Genomic DNA, 23075 nt, shown 5'->3' on the forward strand with positions numbered 1-23075 from the left:
TATATATATTATTTTTTTTCCTTTATAACAGGAGAAGACGATGTCGTCTCCCACGCTCGGCACTGCTAGGGTTTCGACCCATGTCGAACCCTAGCAACCCTTATCGCATAAGACCTTCTCCGGCGTTGTCTCTTGTCCTCTCCATTCTCTGTCCTCTCCATCGTCGTCGGCTCGTGCTGCTTCGACGTCGACTGCGGCTCGGGTCTGCGACATTCGAAGCCAACAGAGTCGTCTCCATTCGATTTCGCCAATTCACATCTCACGGAAGACGAGAAGAGGTCACGGCTTCATCTTCCTCCTTTGTCTCGAGTGCTCGTCTTCCTCCTTTGTCTTCCGTCTGCGACATTCGAAGCCAACAGAGTCGTCTCCGTTCGATTTCGCAAATTCACATCTCATGGAAGACGAGAAGAGGTCACGGTTTCATCTTCCTCCTTCGTCTCGAGTGCTCGTCTTCCTCCTTTGTCTTCTTCTTGACTCAACTCGACAGCATCGGGCGTTTGGTCTCATCGGTTCCTGACCGTCTTCGGCACGTCATTCCTGCGCTCTGACTGACTTGGAAGAGCTTCTAATTGTTGTGATGGAGCTTCCTTCTTCTACAGTTGAACTTGGCAAAGCCTCCTTTGCCCATGTGGTGGGTAATCCTCAAATGGAGACAGCAGTTGTTTTCCCCTCAAGTTATAAGAAATATCGTGATGGTACAGGTGAATACTCATTTATTAAGAATGCAAGTAGGACAAGTGGGAAAGTAGCACACTTTTTCTCGGAGTTAGAAATTTCAACCCTGACCGACAAATTCAAGTTTGCTCTTATTGAAAAATTTCCGTGGGGGCACCCACCTATGGAAGTTATCAGGAAAAGTTTTGAAGATCTCAAATTAGCAGAAAAGTGGAAAGTTGGGCTCTTTGATTGGAGATATGTATTGATTCAATTAATCGTGGTTAAAATTTTGATGATCTCAAATTAGCAGAAAAGTGGAAAGTTGAGCTCATGGATTGGAGATATGTATTGATTCAATTAACCGCGGCTGAAGACTACACTGGGATTTTCTTCAAAAAAATGCCTCAGCATTGCTGGTAAATCAATGAAGCTACTCAAGTGGTCTCCTGATTTTAACCCCAATCATGAACCTCCTACTATATCGGTATGGTTCAGTCTACCAGGTTTCAAGCTGCACTTTTTTCATCATCAGGTTCTTTACTCTATCAAGGTCATACTTGGGGACGTCATACTAGGGGACCCTATGAAGCTAGATCTCCCGACTTTCAACCTAACAAGACCTTCTGTGTCCAGAATACTTGTGAAAAGAGATATTATTTTACCTGTTGTTACTGAAGTCTGGTTGGGCACAACTCATAATGGATATTGGCAACAAATCGTCATGGAGTATAGACCGTCTTACTGTTCTTATTATAATATGTTTGGGCATACACTTTATAGACCATCTTACTGTTCTTATTATAAGATGTTTGGGCATACACTTGATAAATGTCATAAGTTTCATCCTAATTTGAAATCTAAAGATCAAGTGAATAAGAATGGATCTAATCCCACTACTCTGGACATATCTGCTCCATCTGAAGAGAAAGCTACCACAGTACAGGTTTTAGATATCGCTAAAGATCAGGCACCTACCATCCCTGCTAAGGATATCGCTAAAGATCAGGCACCTACCATCCCTGCTGAGAATGTGCAAATCAATTCTCTACCCAACATCGCAGTTCCTGATGAAGAACAGCATACTACAAGAACAGATCCAAAAGTGTTTATACCGTACCCAACATCGCAGTTCCTGATAAAGAACATCATATTACAAGAACAGATCCAAAAGTGCTTATACCGCTCACTATCACTGTTATTGAAGAAAACTCACTTACATGCCAAGACACACGAGAATGCTTCTTTGATTTGACACGCTTTAGACTAATCCACTGATCAGACGAGCCAATCTTCAAGCAGTTATTTCTAATGTTCAACATCCTACACATGTATGACACGAGATGAGGAATGGCAGGTCTATTCCAGGAGGAAGAAAACTGGAGGCCGACTCGAGCTTGGAAATGAGCTTGGAAACTTATTAGATGATACTTTGGTCACTACTGGCAATGGCACTCATCTTATCAATTTATTAGCTGGCTCCTTTCCAGAACTAAAGGTAGAGAGAAAGCAAAATTGGGTCGCTCTCTAGCTATCTGATACTACGTTTTTTTGGCATTTTTTTACTTTTTTTCTTTAGGTCTCTTGTAATTATCTGTATTTTATCTTTTTTTGGAATAATTTGTATGTGATGGTTATCTTGGGGGAAGGGTGTCATGTTTGAGCCCTTTCACACAATCTATATGTATCCTTATTTCCTTTTAATATATTAGCCTTTATATGTGTGTGACTTTTACTGCAGAATACTTTGTGTTACAAGGGATGATAAAAATAATAAAGGTTATGCTAAGTGTTTATGTATAATAGGATTAAAGGTTAAGCAAATAAATTTAATTATAATTTATTTATAAAAGTAAATTAAAATTTTAAATTTATAAGATAAAAAACATATTTGTAATTAGCATTAAATAAAAACATTAACATATATCAATTAAAAAAGACAAAACAGTAATAATTTTTACTTTCAATTCAGTTCTAAAAATAATGGCATGCATAATGCGATAGTTAAAAATTATTTGAAATATTTGTTTTAAAATTTAAATTACTTCTCTTATATTCAAATTTAAAGGTAAGGATTTCATAATCTGATGGTTGGTGATTGAATGGCTTATCAAATTCAAAACTTTAAAATTTAAAGTTCAACATTTATTATATTTGAGTTTGAAAGTATGAAATGTCCGATATGATAGACAGGATTAACGTATTTGAAAAATTCAAAATCAAAATCAAAATTGTACCATGTGGTAGCCCTATAATGCAGTAAGTGTGAGCTTATGCTTACATGTAGACTAATTTAGTTTACGTGTGAATATATGCATCTATGTATTTACACACCCACACAGATTAATGGAAGAGAAGAAAAAGACATGAAGGAGAGAAGCACGTAGGATTATGGCAATAGTGCTAAAACTAATAAAAGCTCGAAAATGACTAGCGAAAAAATGAAATATTATCCAAGAGCATAACAAGAAAATCAATTTGATCAGAAAAGAACTACAAAAAGGAGACATTTCTTTCCCACCAAAATAAAATGAGATGAAAGGAAGAGCACACCCTATAAAGTGAGAAAAAAAAAACATTGTAGAAAGGGAAAAAAAATGATGCTCTAATGTTTACAAAAATGTATCTTCTAACATTACCGCGGGAGCCTACTCATATACTATGATAAAAACATCCAAATAAACGACAGAAAGTCCAAGGAACATAATTAAGGTTATTTGCATAATGTCAGAAGAATATAACCAAGCAAAGCTGCATGGTTATGCCATACATCGTATTACTATTCTATGTCATTGATATAACATTATCAGATACGAAAAATAAGATAAACATATCAGAAATTAAACTGAGAGGTTAACAAAAAAACGTTTAATAACTAACAAAACTTCAAAAACCCAACATCATTTCAGAGGCGCTCAAATGCAAAATAAAATGCAAGTGTAAAGGCATTATAAAAATTCATATTTAATCAGCATCTACCTTTCCTGACGCACAAAGCTGATAAAAACAGTGGTAGTTTCTTTCCCGGTCACTAATTTGAACAACACGAGATCTCTCCAAAAGATAAGTTCTAATTGCAGCACCAGATATCCTACCATTTGCGTTAAACTGGATTTCTACAAATTTTCCAAAACGACTTCACACAAGAAAAACAAGTATTAGCATTCAAACTCATCCGCAATTCTGTGAAAAAAAAAAAAATAGTTGAAATGCATCAGTACAAGAGAACCAGTAGTACAATATCACGAAGCATCAAAATAGTGCAAGTTGCAATTAACTAAGCAAGTGTCCATGGTGGGATGGATGTATATCCAGTACTTTGAAACAACCATTATACTTGAATGATTAGGAAACACACAAATTGATACCTGAGTTAAACCAAACCTCAAAAGAAATGCAACATTAATTCTGAAATTCAAATTGGTTACAATGATGACTCTTGAAATCAGGAATTAATGAAAAAAACACAGCAACACTAGGACATAACAACAAAGGACACAACACATAAATCCTAACTAGGGCTAAGGCGAAGGTGGCGGTTCAGTAGCAGGGAGGAGGGGGTGGCTGCGTTTAAGTTCACACAGGAAGTCTGATCAGCTAGGTGGCATAGGAAGGGGGATTGGGAGAGAAGAGGTTGCTGCAAGTTATGGTACGGAGAAATCCGAAGAGGAGGGCTTGTTGCAGGTTACTGCGGGAAGAAACAGGAAGGGTATGTTGAGCGGCAATATTGGATGGCTTAAGGACTTGAGCGGCTGCAGGTGTAGGGCAGCTAAAAGCAAGAAAGGGAGATTGCGGAGAGGAATTGGGAAAGATAGATATCCCCGCAGGATCGAGCTACAGTCGGAGTACCACCGAGATCGTTGGAGAAGATCACCACGTCAAACGTGTTATAGTTGGAGTACCTTCTCACCATCCAATAAGGACCTAGGCATAGAGGAAAACTTGAAGGGAGAAATCTGAAATTAGAGACAACAAAAACTAAACCATAAGATAGCAAACAACATATTTATAATAACTAGATCGGGTGAGGCGGCAGCCTCTACCCTTACAAGAACTAGCTGATCCAGCCTCCCTGCTGGACTTAGTCCATCCCTATTATTAAATCGCCAGTTCAGGCCAAGCAAGACCCGCTTCAGTCTCCTAGTGTTGGGGAGCTTTAACCTCATTCGTTGAATCTTATGTCTGCCCATTATGAGCGTCGGAGTCGTTGTAATCTCCTAGAGCTGAAGGAACTTCTACTGTGGTACGGAAAGCACCTGGATTCCACAGGCGAACGCACTACCCCCCAAAGTACCAGAGGAGTTTTCTCAACTTGTGAGCATGCTTCAATATCAATCCACTCTTTTGGGGGCTCACTATTGATCTAAGTCGGGCCTGCGTGACAGTCGAATCCTCTCAAAATAGCCCAAAGTTAGCTCAACTAGAACTGAAGTGAGGATAGCCTAAACCTCCCAGAGTGGTGATGGACCTGGTGGAGAGTTATCGATCATGATATCCTGAAATGCTCTCTGTCGTTATTGTCTCGTGTCTGGAGCCAGAGTCTTCGTCCTATCATCTTTTTTTTTTCACCAAAACTTATCCCACCGATGTTGTCGTGTTGGTAAGGGCACCTATGATCGTGGGCTCAGTCAAAGAGAGAAGGATGATGCGCACCTTATCCTTAGTTAAAGTCAAAGAGAGAAGGATGATGCGCACCTTATCCTTGGTGGAGTAGGTGTTTGTATATCCGTCGTGTTGAGTCCTGCAGTCAAATTGTTGTGATCGGTCCAACAACAAATGGCAGGCATCCATTGGTACCACTTCACACAACACCTGATCCTGCAACCGGCTCCTAATCAAAAGCACCACTAGGCACCTCGGGTCAATCCTGATGCTATTCTCTTTCTTCAACAACGTCAGATAATACGTATTGGAGTGCCTCTGAGTCAAAAGGGCCAACTACTCCAGTCAATCCTGATGCTATTCTCTTTCTTCAACAACGTAAGATAATACGTATTGGAGTGCCTCTGACTCAAAAGGGCCAACTACTCCATCTGTGTAGAAACCACGTCCTTACTGCTCCCTCCATTAATAATGAGACAGCACAAATTCACATTCACAGTGCAAAGAGTGTAGAATATATTGTGAGAAAGCCACTATAAATCTCTCGTATCATATGCTGTAGGACCTGTCGAACCACGACCATCTCACATTCATCTGGTGGAAGATGATGCACCTCACCCTATTCTTACTTGTCTCCTCATCGCTAACCTCCTCCACAACGCCCTGCTAGGTAAAAGGCACAACTCGACTCGTGGAGCAACTGGAGGGGATCTGCCCAAATCAGTGGTATCTGAAATTTTTTCTAGCGGAGCTGTAGTAGGCATGCTACTCTTCTCTGGCTTTTTCTCATTGGGAGTGGCTATATCCTTATCTGAATCAATTTTCTCAACTTCCTAAGGCGTGATCCTGCTATTGTCCAACTATGGGTGGTTGTCTAGCTAGTGTTGATTGCCTGCCCTATTTTCATTGTCTTTCCAGTTTCAATGCTAAGATCTGAATATCTCCAAGTGACCAATAAGGATGTAGCTGCACCACATTACAAATAACGGGCTTCAGACCCCCCAAATAACTGGTTATGGTGTGTTGCTTTGGCTCGACCAAATCACACTTCATCTACAGCTGGTCAAACTGCGCTATAAACTTTTTCACAGATATGTCTCCCTGCTGCAGATGGTGGAGTCTCAGAAACATATTCGAACGGTAGTAAAAAGGTAGGTATTTTCTCTGCAACGCCTTCTGCAACTTTTCCACTTGGTAATCTTATCAATGTCTTCTCTCTTCAAGTTGTCCCATCATAAAGAGCCACTTTTTCTCAATTTGATAGCCGCAAGTTTCACCCTTCTATCTTTTGGCACCTTTTTGTACTCAAAGATCCGCTCAACTAATTGTAATCATTTGAAAAAGTCGTTTGGATTATACCTCCATCAAACACTAATAGATCCAACTTTATTTTGTAGTCCATGTGTCCTCCATTCAAAAAATCCTCTCGCGGCTTCCTCTAATATTGCATTGCAATGCATTGTGTCCTTTTCTTCATCATTGAAATCTTCATTATGGAAGGAGTTGAAATTCTCATCTTTTTCATCTCTTTGACTTTCTCCTGACACCAACGAGCGTAAGTCCACCATGGGTTTCATCCTCAATGTGTGCAAACCTCCGCTGAAGTCGACGAATCTCTCATTTCATCTCTTTCCGGATAGGCTCGGGCAAGTATCTCCTTAGTAGCATGGCTAGAGTTTAAAGTTGGGAGGTGACATGGGGTATAAAAAATTGATTTAAGGCTATTGATTTTGAAAATAAGTGAGAAGAAATCAGGGTTAAGTCAAAGTTTCGATAAAATTTGGGAATAGGTAAAAAAAAATTTTATGAATGGGGTGAGGCCGATGCTAGAAAACCCTATAATAAGAGTAGAATTAGACTGACTCTGATACCACATGATATCGGAGTTAATCCAAACAACAAAATAAATACAATATTAATTATAAAATTCAAACAAGTTACAATAACAACACTTGAGAAAAGAAATTAACGACACAAACACAACAACATTAGGACATAACTACAATGAACGCAACACATAGACCCCAATTGGGCTAAGGTGAACTTAGCGGTTGAGTAGTAGGGAGGAAAGGGTAGTTGCGGTTAAATACAAAGAGAAGGTTGATCGGCTTGGTGGAGTGAGAAGTCGGGTGTGGAAGAGAAGAGGTTTTTGCAGGTTACTGTACGGAGCAATTGGAAGAGGAGGGCTAGCTACAGGTTACAGCAGGGAGAAACATGAATGGAAGGTTGGGCGGCAATGCTGGATGGTTGAGGACTTGGATGGCTGCAGGTGGAGGTTTGGGTGGCGGGCAGCTGAAAGCAATGCAGGGAATTGGGGCTAGCGGCCCGAAATAGAGAAAGGGGACTGTGGAGGAGCGTTAGGAATGATAGATATCCCTACAGAATTAAGCTGGGATCCTGTGGAGGAGCGTTAGGAATGATAGATATCCCTACAGGTATAAGCTGTAGCCAAAGCAGCATTCGGATCCTTAGAGAATGTCATCACCTCGAACGAGTTACAGCTAGAGCACCTTCTCACCGTCGAAAACAGTTTTAGAAAGGGAGGTATGGCCAGAGGCAGAAATCTAAAATCAGAAACAGCAAAAACTGAAACCTAAGATAGCAAAATCAAGCTTATGAACTATTTTCCAATACAATGTGGATCAGACCAATCTCAACTCCCTCTCGAATGACATGCATCAAAAGCCCATTTAATCAAAAAAATCTGCATGGGAGATAATAAGTGTATCTTTAATATGTTCCATAAAAGGAGCCACAAAACCTATAAACCAACTAATCACAATCAAACCATAGACTTTGACACCCTTTGTTTGATAAGTGAAACATTGAGAGAACAATTCATACGCAAAATACTAGTAGATATAAATACTTCAAATTGTGTTGATCCACACAAAGACATAAAAAATATCAAAAAGTGCAATACATGTTTAAAAAGATTGTTTCCAATCATTAAAGAAAGATTAATGGTGAATTTAACGCTTAGGACCTACTTCGGACTTTGTGATTCTTTTATAGAACATGACTCCATAACTTCACGAGGTGCAACGAATAAAAAGGCTTAGCAAAAGATTTGCTCTTAATGACCTACAGGTAATAAAGTTCATCTTACAAATAGTTAATACAACCATGTTACTCATCATGTCATGTGGAAATCATATTTATTCATCAATACAATTAAAATGAGTAAAATCACTCCTAAATATTATAAAGGCTATGCATTTACACAAACTAATCTTCATCTTCTATATAAAAGAATCTTCTAATATACTCAATAAAAAACCAAAGGACACTAATGGAAACATTCCCCGCAAAGAATGATATCTAAATGCTTTAAGTTGTTGATCTTTTTATTTATAAGCCATCAATTACACTTTTCTTCTCGAAGATGATGAAAGTATCATTAAAGAGCGCATTGATCATATTGGTAATGATGAACATTGCATCGATTGTGTTGGGCTTAATTAGCGATGCATCAACATGGTCATATTTTAATTCGACTACTATACCATTTCCATATTGATATTTTAAAATTGATGCTAATGTTCCTGTTGTTCACAATTAAATATAATTGATGAAATTTTGAAACGTGATTGTTAAATATTTTATATTAATAAATTATAAAAGAAAATATTAGGTCATATGGCATACCAGGTCCCCATGTCTATATCGCGCAATGTTTATATTTGTGCTTTAAAAGATTATTAGCAATACTTAAAGAAGAAGATAAAGTATAAAAATGACTAAGCTCAAACAAGATTAAAAGAACAGCAATGCATAAATAGATTAAAACTGGCAATCAAATATTAACGAAGTTGATGGGCTTGGACTATCCATACTTGATTTTGGTGATCCCCGTAAGTTCACTATAGGTTAACTTAGTCAAACAAGATTAAAAAACCTTACTTCACGGACAAGTTTAGAAAGAAGCCTAGGGTATCTAGAAGGAGTCCTACAAGGCCTTTGGCTTGGTTTAACTTGACTAGACTTATAGGTTTCATAGGCTCACCCAAGTGTTAACTTGGGCCTAAGTGCCCGTTTGGGGCAGCTTATTACTGCGGTCAGAGAGTTTGTTTCGCACGTTTGTATCGCGGTAGAAAATCGTCAGACGCGGATCGTTCGTTATTCGGGGACGCACCTGCCATCCCGCTTTCCGCTTCTCTTTCGAGACTATTAAGCGAAAGCGCCCCATCTCGATCTCGTTCGCGTCCCATCTGCCCTTCTCTCGCGAAACAAAAACCTTCAGTCGCTGATTCCTCCGTCTCGATCCCCTCTGCACTTCTGCTTCCCACGATCGTCAATTCCTACATCCAGATTCTGATCCCCTCTGACCTTCCGCGTCCCCTCTGCCCTTCTCTCGCGAAGCTCGGCGGGATCCGAACAGGATTGCAGCTCAAAGGGTCAGCTTTTCGTGGAGAAGAGGATCAAAGAGAATCGAAGAGAATTGAATCACTATAAACATTTTTGGATTCGCATTTTTCAAGGACTTCTGGATTCTCATTTTTGGATCACAAAGGCTCCTGGATTCGCATTTTTTAAACTTCTCTGAGGAAGTTCTTTTTATTTTTTTTTTATGATTATTTGTTCCATTTCCACCTAAAAGGGTTCTAAAAATATTTTGGTATGGCTAGGGATTGCTTCTTGTTTTGAATCTTGAACTCTGTCCTGAAGATTTTTATTGATGATGGCTCTTTCTTTTGGCTATGTGATATGAAAGTTTTGGGTGTTATAAAGTTTAAGTGTAGATATGTAAATGCATTGACACTGAGAGTAGATATGTAAATGCATTGAAACTGAAAGTTCTTGCTATGGGTTGTCCACTTTCCCTTCAAAACATAGTTATTGTTGACATAGTGAGGTTAATGAATGATTTGCGGGGTCTGTTTTATCTATTTTTATACTCATACAGTTCTATTGCAAACAGCTTAACCAAATAAGAGCAGAATAGTTATATATCCAACAACAGCCGTCAGTAAGCTGTTATGAATAAGCTGTTACAAACAGCAAGCCGGCTTATTCTGATAATCTGTAGATTATCAAACTAATCTACTTATCAGCAGATTATAAATAATCAACAGCTGCCCCAAACAGACCCTAAGTGAGCATGGATTTAATTTAATCTCCAAATTTCACCAAGACCTTACCATTGATTCACCAACTTCATTTGAGATGATAAAGCCCAAGTTAAGGCAAGGACTTGACCTAGGTTTGTTGTAAAGTTAGAAATTCAAAGAAGGCAATAAGAAAATCACCTGGAGCACATTAAAAGGGAAACCTAAGTTTGGGAGTGGATCCTAAGAGCTAAGAAAAGTAGTAGGAAGAAGTTTGTCAGTCACATTAAAAATGAAGTCAAAATTTCCATACACAATTCTTTTTAGTGTACTTATTGCCTCTCACATAGCTTATTCCTAATTCTTAACCTTAGTTGCGTCTTGCAGATTTTGAGGAACATTTATGGAGTTAATTTTAACAATAAAAACTGTCAAAGAGAGGTTAATCAATGAAAATATATAAAATGAGATAGATAACATGTTCTTTGCAAGTTTTGGTCTTTCTTGTATTAGCAATAAGCAAATCTAAGTTAGTATTTATATCAATATAAACAAAATTATCCAAAGCAGAAGCGGAAATGGGTTCAATATCTATTCAGACCTTAAATTTGCTCTGGCCTAGAAATTAAAGTTTTCCTTCATGTGTAAAAATATTGACGTGGCAACATTTAGTGCAATTATCACTTTTTCAGTATGGACATTTTTTAAGGCAATTACGAGACTATTTTATCAAGGAATTTTAAGAATGATTTAAAGAAAATTTTTCAGAGTAAATTCATGAATATTTTTTTAGAAAGTTTCATAAATGAATTCATGAGCATTTTTATTAGTGAATAATGGATATAATGAAGATTGGTAATTGATAACAAGAAAATTATCGAGCTAAGAGATTCATTTTCCTTCAATGTTTCCTCCCACGACAAGAGCTTGAAAAGTCTGGTTTATTTTTATAGAAATAAAAACTTTCATAATACTTTAGTGATAATAATTATATCCCTTTTTTATGAGGAAGCAAACAACAAATACGCACGTGGATCAAATTTACCTCTACTGTAAATATGAATAAGCATGAAGAAGACAGCCTAATATTTAAAAGAAAATTTCCTCAGATTTGTCAAAATATATATGTAATTTGGAGAGAATTGCTAAATTTTACACACAAACTCTAAATTTAAGCATACGTATTAAGAACATGGTAGATGGGGTGGTTGCACCCCAAAAGAATCTTAGGAATATTACTTTAAAACAATAATATACGAAAGACAGCATAGTATAGTTTTCCATTCATCCATTTCATTTTATTGGGCACAGGAGAATTCATGAATAATCCCTGCCTTTGATGAGAATGTAATAGAAAAATAATCTTTGGAATTGTCAAATCTAGTTCATAGAAAATCCAAAATTGAGTAGAAATCAATGTATGAATGATAAGAAAGATGCTACTCAATTCAATTTTTTTCTTTTTCTTCTTGGAAAATAATCAATTAGTTCTAATGCATCACAAATAAATGATAAACCCATTAACACAAAAATATTAGCATGTATCAAGGAATAAAGACAGCAATATCTAACAAGAATTGATGGACAAAATGCTCTATGAAGTTTCCCAATACACAAGCATCAAAGTGGAATTATTAACATCAAAAATTTTATAAATAGAAAGGGAATATATTTTAAGAAGATCAAAAAGAAGTTCTAATCATAGATGACAATGCCAAATCTTGACTGATTGTGAAGTGAGGTTTTTCAGAGTAAGACTAGGATAGTTAGTTTTCTTTGTCAATATTCATTTTATCAAATATGTAGATTCAATTCCTTTCTCTAACAAATCAATCAGCCACCGCCCACCTTAACCCAGAAAAGCACAATATGGAAAAATAGTTATTTTGTGATTCAAGTTTGTGGTGGTTTTATTAATGAATATATGATTGGGGGATAACTTTTCAAAATACAAAATTAATGGAAACAATAAGTTAATATTTATTGTTACTTTACCATCTACAATTATACATGACTCATCTGCAATCGTGATTTTTTGTTACCAGGACAAGTTGTAGGTGATGAACATGACTGATAATGACTTATAAGTTCAACATCTATAATCAAAGTGTTACCAAATCTAGAATCAGTGGAGCCAAAAAGCATGACAAAAGTTTCTAACAAAATTAAATTAAAGCGTGTATAAATGGGATAAAAAAATTAAGAAAATTTCAGACTTCTGTAATTTCTTCATTATTAAGGTTCCCATCTTCATGAAAGCACATTACAATTTGTAAAGTTGGCTTGATTTTTGCCCACAAAATCCTTCATTCTTAATGAAAATATTGACTCTCCAGCAAAACATGAAACAACTACCCTGTGTATGTTGTGACTATTTTCAAGATGTACTACACAAGATTGTTTCTTACACCAGAAATCTGGTGTCTCTAATTTATTGCCCTATATCTAATCATCTTTGCACTTTGTTGTCATCGGTCATTAAATATATGCTCTAGGAGTAAAACAACACACTTCTCCATCCCTCTGCACAAATTAAGACAACAATTGCATTGAGAGATGCTGGCCACTTTTTTCCATGCACTTAAATTAGAATCTAATCAAATCCAACATTCCCACCAGACATGAATTAGAATATTATCTCCCTTTCCAGAAATTTCTTTAGCATTACAACATCATCATTGAACTTCATGTTGACATTTAGAAAGTGGTCTGCATCAAGCCAAAAAATCTTCATTAGATTATATCATTCTGTGACAAAATGTATACCTTCTTCATCCTTTTCAAAAACCTGTTAATATCCTCATCTTGATTTCCAAGATCAAGGCAAAATCTTGAAATAAATTGACAAATGGTTTCCCACATTTACTGAGTAGCAAGGAACATTTAAAATTTAACTAATGTCTACTTGCATATACTTCCTCAAGCAATGAATTTTGGGTCTTCAAGATATGGCTTACCTCACCACTAAAGAAATATCTTCAGAATTTGTGACTATCAATACAGTTTCTTTCAAACACTATATAAAGTAGTACTTTGAAGGCCCCCATTTGATGAATGTTAAATAGATTCAATAATGATTCTTGAACTAACCAACTACTTTCAAAAGTTTCTGACATTTTAAAAAAGATGAATAAAAAAGAAGTCAATTTAGACAAATGTTTACCCAAAAAAAGGCTTTTGAAGACTCCTGAACCCAGCTCTAGACAAACAATAAAGGTTGGAGGATAAATAAACCAATAATGAAGATTGAAGACTAATTACAAGAAAAGCAAATATGAGAGGAAAAAGGGTCACTGTATTTAGTCAACATAAAGAAAATTAAAAACTTGTAATGATACAGAAGTAAAGTATCCAACGAAAAGTTCAGCTGGTATAATAAAATGCCAACAATGCAAAAAATTCCAGGCAACAAAGAAACAGCACCGGAAGCTCAATGGATAAACTAAATAAATCCAATGGAAAGCAGCAGTGGCATAGCAGGATTGCAAATAAACCTGCTTTGATACAATGATGAAAGGTGAGAATAGAAGTGGAACAATTTGTGAAGAACGAAAAAATCAATTCTTCTCGTTAACTCTTTTTATGTAGCCGACCCGCTTCAACCATCCATTATTTATAGGAGGAATTTATAAATCCTAATCAGTTCATCTTTGTTATTTCTTCTTGAATTTCAAAGAAAACAAATCTATAAACACACCAGATTTCCTGTTTCACACAAGAAAATGGAAACAAAAAAAGCTTTGGGTTGCCAACACAGATACTTGGACTGTCGCCAATTTCCATAAATCAGTAGTTTTCATGTGATATACGAAGTCTCAAAATCCATTTTATGTTAACCATGATGACACGGGGGTTTTCCTCCCCTACTAAACCGGTGTGTCCTAAACCGGTTTAGTTGATAGGGAAGGACCGGCCAACCCCTTGGACTTGGAATTTCCGAACAATAGGAGGAAGCGCCACCCCCGCCCGCCCGGTTCAATTGCCACCTTCCTGTGTCCTGCCCTCTTCCCCACAGCCAACCTCCCTACAGTCGGCCCTCACAAATTCCTCTACCACCACAACAGCCTCCCAGCTCTCCACCGTCCATGCTCCATCCCACGGCTGCAGTAACACCATCTCCCTTTCACAAATGTTGTTCAGTCATCAGTCACCACCCTTGTCCTTGCCCTAGGGTGTGTTTGTGTTTGTTTGTCGTTTATTTCCTATTTTAACGAATCTTGGTTGTAACCTTCTTGAATTTTAGCAATACTATTTCTATTCCTACTGTGGTTTGAGCTTCCTCGAGTATCACATGAAAGTATATTTGTTTTAAATTTTTTAACTTCCTTGATACATTCAGCAAAAAGGTTCAGAGAATCAAACAAAACATAAGCAAATGAGCAGTTTAGCAGATTAAAACGCCCCAGTAACTTCAAATAAAAGAAGACAATCAAATCACCTTGAGTTATCATTTCGAATAGTCCTTGCATTGCCAAATGCTTCCAAAAGTGGATTTGACTGGAACAATAACGCCCAAAAAGGTCACAAATACAGATAAAAGAGCACAATCACATCCTAAAAACCAGTAGCAATGCACCATCGCACATCATCTTCTAGAAATGGTAGAATAGCATACCTCAAGCACTTGTTGCTCCACTGAACGGTCATCAAAAGCTGCTCGACCACCAACAAATGTTAAATATTGCATGATCAGCTTTGTTGTCTCAGTCTTCCCAGCACCACTTTCTCCACTAACCAAAATGGACTGACTTCTACCTTCACACATCATCGCTCTAAAGCAAGGAAATGAGCTATCAATAGCTGGCCATACATCACATAATAGAGGCTGAAAAGGGACATGCAACGTTACACACCTGTATGACGCATCAGCTACAGCAAAAACATGTGGGCTCAATTCTCCAAACCGAATACCTTTGTATTGCTCCATCATATGTTCATTGTATAAATGAGGAAGCATCTTGAATGGATTTACAGCTATCAATATGCTTCCTGTATATGTCTATAAAAAAAAATGTCAAGCAATCACAGTAAAAACAAGTAAGAACATCAGTGGGAAAGACAACAAAAGCTATTTGTTGCTTTTCAACCTAAATAAACTCATGCAAAGAAGATGTAGACTTTACCCCATATGCTTTTGCAAGAGACTTGCAAGAAACTGCACCAAGAATATGTTATTGTAAAACAAATAAATTTTAAAATGAGATAAGCGGTTTAAGAGAGTTGCAAGGAAACAAAAAAATTGTGTGTTCAAAATGAATGGGGCAAGCAAGCAATTATTGAACATGCAATGGTAAAACAAATAAATTTTAAAATGAGATAAGCGGTTTAAAAGAGTTGCAAGGAAACAACAAAATTGTGTGTTCAAAATGAATGGGGAAAGCAAGCAATTATTGAACATGCAATGGTATAGAAAGAGATGGTGTAGTTGTTAAAGACCACCTAAGGCAAGTTTTTCACAAATCCTAGGAAACTGTCCTACATCATTGTGCTTGAAGCCACATTGTTAATGAAGCGGGACAATTTAACTTAAAATATCAGCGAGTGAACAATCTAACTAAGAGTTTTAAGTTCTTCGTTTAACTCGATTGGCCAAGACAGGCTCACATTGAAAACTTCCAATTAACTCATCATTATATTCTGAAAGAAGCATTGCTAATCAATTTTCATTTAAGCAGCACTTTAATTCTCACATTATATCTCAAAGTTCTATTATTAAAATTTCTTGCATCTAGTTAACGAAGCTCGGGTATATTGTTCACAGTGAAGGTGATATTGATGGGGTTGTTATTAGTCGGATGGCTGAAGTGAAGGAATGCATCGGACTATTGTGTGATAGAAAAATACCGCTTAGACTTGAAGGAAAAATTATAAGATAGTGGTGGAAATGCAACGCTTTATGGCGCAGAATGTTGGCCTATAAAAATAGAAGCATAAAATTAAGTTAGGTGTTGTTGAAATGAGAATGCTCAAGTGGATGAGTGGTTTTACAATTAGAGACAAAATGTGAAATGAATATATTTGTGAAAGGGTTGGGGTAGCTCCAGTGGCAAGACAAGATTAGAGAGTAGAGGTTTTAGATTTGACTTGTTGGGGTAGCTCCAGTGGCAAGACAAGATTAGAGAGAATCGCTATAGATGGTTTGGTCACAATATGCGTCGACCATTTGATGACCCAATCAGGAGAGTAGAGGTTTTAGATTTGACTTATGTTAAGAAAGGTAGACCTGGACCTAAAAAGACTTGGGCATGTCGTATAAAAAACGATCTTAATATAATAGAATTAAGTGAAATTATGACACGCAAGAGGACACCTGGAGAAAAAGGATTCATATAATTGACCCCACTTAGTGGGAGAAAGGCATGTTTTTGTTGTTATATATTAATGAAGCTCCATTCTCGATACAATATAAATACATCCGAATTTTGTCTTATGCATGGAAATTTCCCAAAAAATTATTAACACCTAAGTTTTGCATGGCAAAAAAGAGAATGTCAAGATGGACGAATCAAGTTTGTTAATTTTGGAATGATCAGCTAAGGTATGATTATATTTTTTTGAAAAGTTGGAGAGAAGAAATAATAATTGAAAATAGGTTTAATTGACTTGAACATGCACAGGAAAAAGTGGAAATTGAATCAATTAAACGGGTTAATGATGAAATGGTGTTGAGGATTAGGAAAGAGAAAGAATATACCTACTCTAACATAGATGCAAGTGTTTAAAATGATTCACAAATACTATTTTAAGACCTCATTCAACATAAAAAAAAGTAACAAATGAAAAAGGAGAAGTTAATAAAGCAACCCCAATTGGTTGGAATAAAGCAAACAATTATAAGCTTGCTTAACCTCAAAAACAATCAAATGAAGTTAAAAAATGTGTAAATCAAAGTGCTAAAATGAATATCACACTACAATAAAAGGCCTGGAACAACAAATGTAATTAACTGCAAAAACCACAATTCATCCCAGACAGCTTTTGAGTAAATTCTACTTAAATTTAATAAAACAATTTGTTCAAATGAATAATTTAGAGATGAATGTTACTGGAGTAATTGATCTATATACCAGATCGCAAGCTTATGATTCAATTCCAACTAAATTTGTGCATTGGAATATTTAATAGATTATCCTGCATTAAAAACTTTTAAGGAATAACTAAGTCCTTCCCAGAAACAAATTTAAAAAGGATGGTGACTCAGAGTTAAGGAAAACCCATTCCTTACAAAAATACATGCATGCATGTATGTGTTATATAAACATTAATATGCATGAATGCATTATATACAAAGGATATAACTTCTTTTTACATAGACAAAAATTTATTTAGGTAGTCGACAACCAACTTAAAATTTGTCGAAAAACCATGACATAAAACATTTTGATCGTTGTGTAAACGCTAGGGGGTTCCCTGGAAGCGACACGTTGTATGGTCTGAATACAGCGAAAAGCATGCAAGGATCGCTAGACCGGCACTTGGGTATAGTGTCAAAAAAGTAGGGGTACCCACATTAAGGACGGATGCGGGTAAAGAAGTTAGTCCATAAATCTAATATTAGGATAGAATTATGGAATATAGGTACCTCACAAGTAAATTAATGGAATTAGTTGATATTATGATTCGTAAAAAGATAAATAACTTATGTACTCGGGAAGCTAAAAGAGTTTGAGAAAAGGCTAAAGAAATTGATAACTTAGATTTTAAACTTTGGTATTCAGGTAAGAGTAGCACTAGAAATGGTGTAGGTGTAATTATAAAGAAGAGTTATTGTTATAAAGACCTAAACTTTGGTATAAATAGTCCTAAAGATTGTTATTGATCTAAGATTTTTAATGTTATAATTGCTTATGTTCCTCAAGTAGGTTCGGAATGACTTAGAAGAATTAATAAAAATGATACATTTTTAAGAAAGAATTTTTATTGAAGGGGATTTAAATGTACATGTTGGTAGAGTGGTGGAAGATGTTAGAGATATTCATGGTGGCTATGATTTTGGAATGATTAATGAAGAAGATAGAGTCATATTAGATTTCATTGTAGCATATGATTTTATTATAAATAATATTTTATTCAAAAAAAAGAGATGAGCATATTTATTTCTTATAAGAATAGATCTAATAAAACACAAATTGATTATTTTCTTATGAGTAGAAGAGGTCGTCGAGAATGTATAGAATGTAAGGTCATTCCAATTGAGGATTTAAGTACTCAGCATCGATTATTAGTTTTGGATTTTAATATGAAGAGTTGTAAAATAAAGAATACTATAAATTATTGTCATATAATTAGATGGGTGCACCTGAAAGACATAAATAAAATTATTTTTATGAGTAAACTTTCAGATTTTAAGATTTGGAATGTTCATAAAGAAGCAAATTCTATGTGGGATAAAGTAACAAACACTATTAAACAAGTGGCAAAAGATAAGTTCCTATAAATAAAAATAGTTTGTGGTTGAATGATAATGTGCAATAAAAGATAAAACATAAAAAGATAAGTTAAAAAGATTGGTTTAAATGTAAAAGCTTGGAGAACTAGAAAAAATATAAAATGACCTATAGAGAGTGAGAGAACAATCTGTGACGTTAAAAATTTTGACTTTAGTGATATTTATAATAGCTTAAATACAAAAGAGTGAATAATATATGTATAAATTAGTTAAACAAAGAGAAAAAAATAAAGATTTAACTCAAGTAAAATACATTAAAGATGAAAATCAAAGTGTTTTTCTTAGAAAAATATATTCAACATAGGTAGATGAGTTATTTTGATAAAATTTTCAAAGAATTTTATGAAAATACGATCGACATTAGTGATCTTAATATCATTATTAATAATAAAATATTTCATTTTTTCTGTCACATTAGTAAAAAATAAGTTGAGGAGGCTTTAGAGAAAACCAATGGTGAAAAGTCTATAGGATCTGATGATATCCCAATTAAAGTATGGAAATATTTAGGAGATTTAAACAGAAATATTTAGAAGATTTAAACATTTCTTAGCTTCCTAAACTCTTTAATATTATTTTAAAACTAGAAGATGTCTGAGGAGTGGAGAAACATTCTTTTGGTCTCTATTTTTAAGAATAAAGGGGATGCACATAAGTGCGCAAATTATAGAGGAATTAAGTTGTTGTGTCATACTTCAAAATTATGAGAGAGGGTTATTGAACATAGGTTAAGACGTATTACAAAGATTTCTCATAATCAATTTGGATTTATGTTGGGCAAGTCTACCATGGATGTTATACATTTATTGAGAGGTCTGATGGAGTAGTACAGATAGAATAAAGAGGATCTACATATATTTTTTATTGATTTAGAAAAAGCTTACGATGACGTCCCATGAGATATTCTTTGGACAGTTCTAGAGAAGAAATCTTATATTCAAGTCATTGAAGATATGTATACCATGGTTATTACTTGTGTTCGAACAGAAAGAGGATTCACCAAATATTTTCTTATTTCAGTTGGTTTACATCAAGGATCGTGTTTAAGCCCATATCTTTTTTCTTTAGTTATAGATGCTCTTACTGAACAATTACAGGAAGATGTACCTTGGTGTATGTTTTCCGCTAATGATATCCTTCTTGTGGATAAGACTATAGAAAAAGCTAAGGAAAAACTTACGATATCCTTCTTGTGGATAAGACTAGAGAAAAAGCTAAGGGAAAACTTGCATTATGGAGGTCTACATTGGGGTCTAAAGGCCTTCGTTTGAGTAGAACTAAAACTGAATACATGGAATGTAATTTTAGTAGTAGTAGCTCTAATGAGTGATCAAATTATTAGAAGCTGTGAACGCTTTACATATCTCGGATCTATTGTTCAAAATGATGGTGATATAGATGGGATGTTATTACTAGAATTCAAATAGGTTTGCTGAAGTGGAGGAATGCTTCGGGTCTATTGTGTGATAGAAAAGTACTACTCAAACTTAAAAGAAATTTTATAAGTTGGTGGTGAAAACTGCGATGTTCTATGGCGTTGAATGTGCTGAATGTTGTCCTTTAAAAGAGAAACATAAAACTAAGTTAAGTGTTGTCGAGATAGAGATGAGAATGCTTTGGCGGATGAGTGGCTTTACACATAAGACACAAAATGCAAAATAAATATATTTGCGATATGAATGGTGTAGTCCAGTATCGGACAAAATTAGAGAGAGTCGTCTTAGATGGTTTGGTCACATTAAACGTCGACCATCTAATGATCCGATAGGGAGAATAGATGTTTTAGATTTAACTTATGTTAAGAAAGGCAGAGGTAAGCCTAGAAAGACTTGGGCATATTGTATAAAAAATGATCTTAATCTATTAGAATTAAATGAAAATATTACACTGAATAGAACGCAATAAGGAAAAAGGATTCATCTAGCCGACCCCACTTAGCGTGATAAAGGCTTGTTGTTGATGTTGTTGTGATGTAAAAATCTATTCTTGAGACAATTACCTTTTAAGTTAAAGCAATTAACTCATTGACTCGATGAATTGCAAAGAAAAGAAACAACCCATGCACAACATTTTGGTGACCAAATTGATAATCTTTATTTGAATTATATTAAGCAAGATAAGGAAACTGAGAAATATGCAATGCCCTTCACAAAGCCACCACTAGCATAATTATTTTAAATTAAATCCGTTAATACTTTTCTAGTCATTGTTGATAGACGATCATATAATTTCATTTGATCCAAGCTCTAATCCAATAGTAAGTTCTATATAAAGAAATTGCAAAAAAGCCTATTTGTACAATAAAAATATAGATAAATATACAAAGTTTTACGCAACTCATTTTAAAAATCTATACAATTCTAGGACTGGGACGCTATCACCCATATTTACATTAAATCTAGGGGCATTTACATCAATACCACACATTACATCAATACCACACAATTCTCATGTATTTACATATATAACACCTAAAATTTGATATTTACATATATAACACATGCATATGTATGGTTCCAAGAGATAAGTCAAATCTAAAACATTCTCACCCTCAAACTAAATGGTAAAGAAAAGGTTTGCAAAGTCCCTTGTGAATATATCAATGAGTTAGCTACACATTGGGATATAATAAGAGCAAATCAAACCTTTTCATGTTATTTATTTATGAAATCCATGTCAAGCTCCATAGTTTTGGCTAATCATGTTGGATAAAATCATGGGCAATGTTAATGACAGACTTGTTATCATAGAATTACATGATAGGTTCCTCCTTATTTGTGTAACCCCCTAATATAATTTTTAACAATAGGAGTTCAATAAATCCTTGTGCTATTTCTCTTAACTCAAATTAAGCTCTTGATCTTGGAAAAACCGCTTGTTATCTTGCTCAATGTTATAAAGTTTCATCCTAATAATATGCAATAACATAAAATTGATATTCAAACAAAATGATCTCACCCAGCCAGATTTAACAAAACCTTCACGTTTTAAGATTTCACATGTTTTTATCTCGTATGATTTAAAGCATTTCTTTGTTGAACTATGATCACTTCTATGCCTAGAAAATAATTAAGCTTAATGAGCTTGTTGATTTCAAGTTTTGCAATAAATTTTTTCCTAAGTTGCTCTTTTGTTCACTGTCATCACGGGTCACAATTATATCATCAACATAAATTATAACAATTGCAACTCTTCCATCAATCAAGTGTTTTATAAAAAGTGTGTGGACTCGTTGACTTTTTTAATACCATTCAAAGCAAAGCGTGTGGACTCGTTGACTTTTTTAATACCATTCAAAGTAAAGCATTCATGAATCTAACCCCCTAATATAATTTTTAACAATAGGAGTTCAATAAATCCTTGTGCTATTTCTCTTAACTCAAATTAAGCTCTTGATCTTGGAAAAACCGCTTGTTATCTTGCTCAATGTTATAAAGTTTCATCCTAATAATATGCAATAACATAAAATTGATATTCAAACAAAATGATCTCACCCAGCCAGATTTAACAAAACCTTCACGTTTTAAGATTTCACATGTTTTTATCTCGTATGATTTAAAGCATTTCTTTGTTGAACTATGATCACTTCTATGCCTAGAAAATAATTAAGCTTAATGAGCTTGTTGATTTCAAGTTTTGCAATAAATTTTTTCCTAAGTTGCTCTTTTGTTCACTGTCATCACGGGTCACAATTATATCATCAACATAAATTATAACAATTGCAACTCTTCCATCAATCAAGTGTTTTATAAAAAGTGTGTGGACTCGTTGACTTTTTTAATACCATTCAAAGCAAAGCTCAAATCATGCCCTTGATGAGTGTTTCAAACAGAATCATGCCTTTTCACATACATACTTGGTACTTCAAGAATGACTCATTGAACCCAAATGGATATCGACATAAACCTCTCCTTCACATCACCATGTAAGAAAGTATTTGTTACATTTTCTTGATGCATTGAACATCCAAAGTTAGCAAACAAAGATAATAAAACATAAAGATTATTCATTTTTAAAAGAAGGAGAAAATGAATCTCCATATTTGTATTTTTAGCTTATTTATTTATTAATTTTTTAGCCTCATTTGTATTAGTTCCATGAGATTCAACATGGAACTAATACAAAGTTGCTCCCTCTTGATGATATACTTAATGGTAGTGTATTTTAAAAGTCTAGTCATATCATTTAGCTTCTAACTCGTCTTTATATCTTTTTACGCTTCCATCAGGTTTATATTTTTAAGGAAACATCCATTTATCCAACTTTTTTTTTTTTTTTGTGATTTTTTGATAACCCCCCTTTTTCCGGGTTGTTTTCTTTTT

The 23075-nt window shown here is 35.1% G+C and overlaps 1 protein-coding gene across 1 annotated transcript in view; it reads right to left on the reverse strand.

The window, feature by feature from the left end:
- LOC110018402 (protein OPAQUE1-like) overlaps window positions 1–23075 on the reverse strand; it is a 98465-nt gene that overhangs the window by 66561 nt on the left and 8829 nt on the right. The window contains exons 4-7 of the mRNA XM_020715703.1: window positions 15158–15303; window positions 14920–15076; window positions 14743–14801; window positions 3634–3790 (exon numbers count right to left, since the gene is read on the reverse strand). Of these exons, the coding sequence (XP_020571362.1) occupies window positions 3634–3790; window positions 14743–14801; window positions 14920–15076; window positions 15158–15303 (519 nt within the window). The remainder of the gene's footprint in view (window positions 1–3633; window positions 3791–14742; window positions 14802–14919; window positions 15077–15157; window positions 15304–23075) is intronic.

The sequence above is a fragment of the Phalaenopsis equestris genome, unplaced genomic scaffold (genome assembly GCF_001263595.1).
Source record: "Phalaenopsis equestris unplaced genomic scaffold, ASM126359v1 Scaffold000021, whole genome shotgun sequence".
NCBI classification, from domain to species: domain Eukaryota; kingdom Viridiplantae; phylum Streptophyta; class Magnoliopsida; order Asparagales; family Orchidaceae; genus Phalaenopsis; species Phalaenopsis equestris.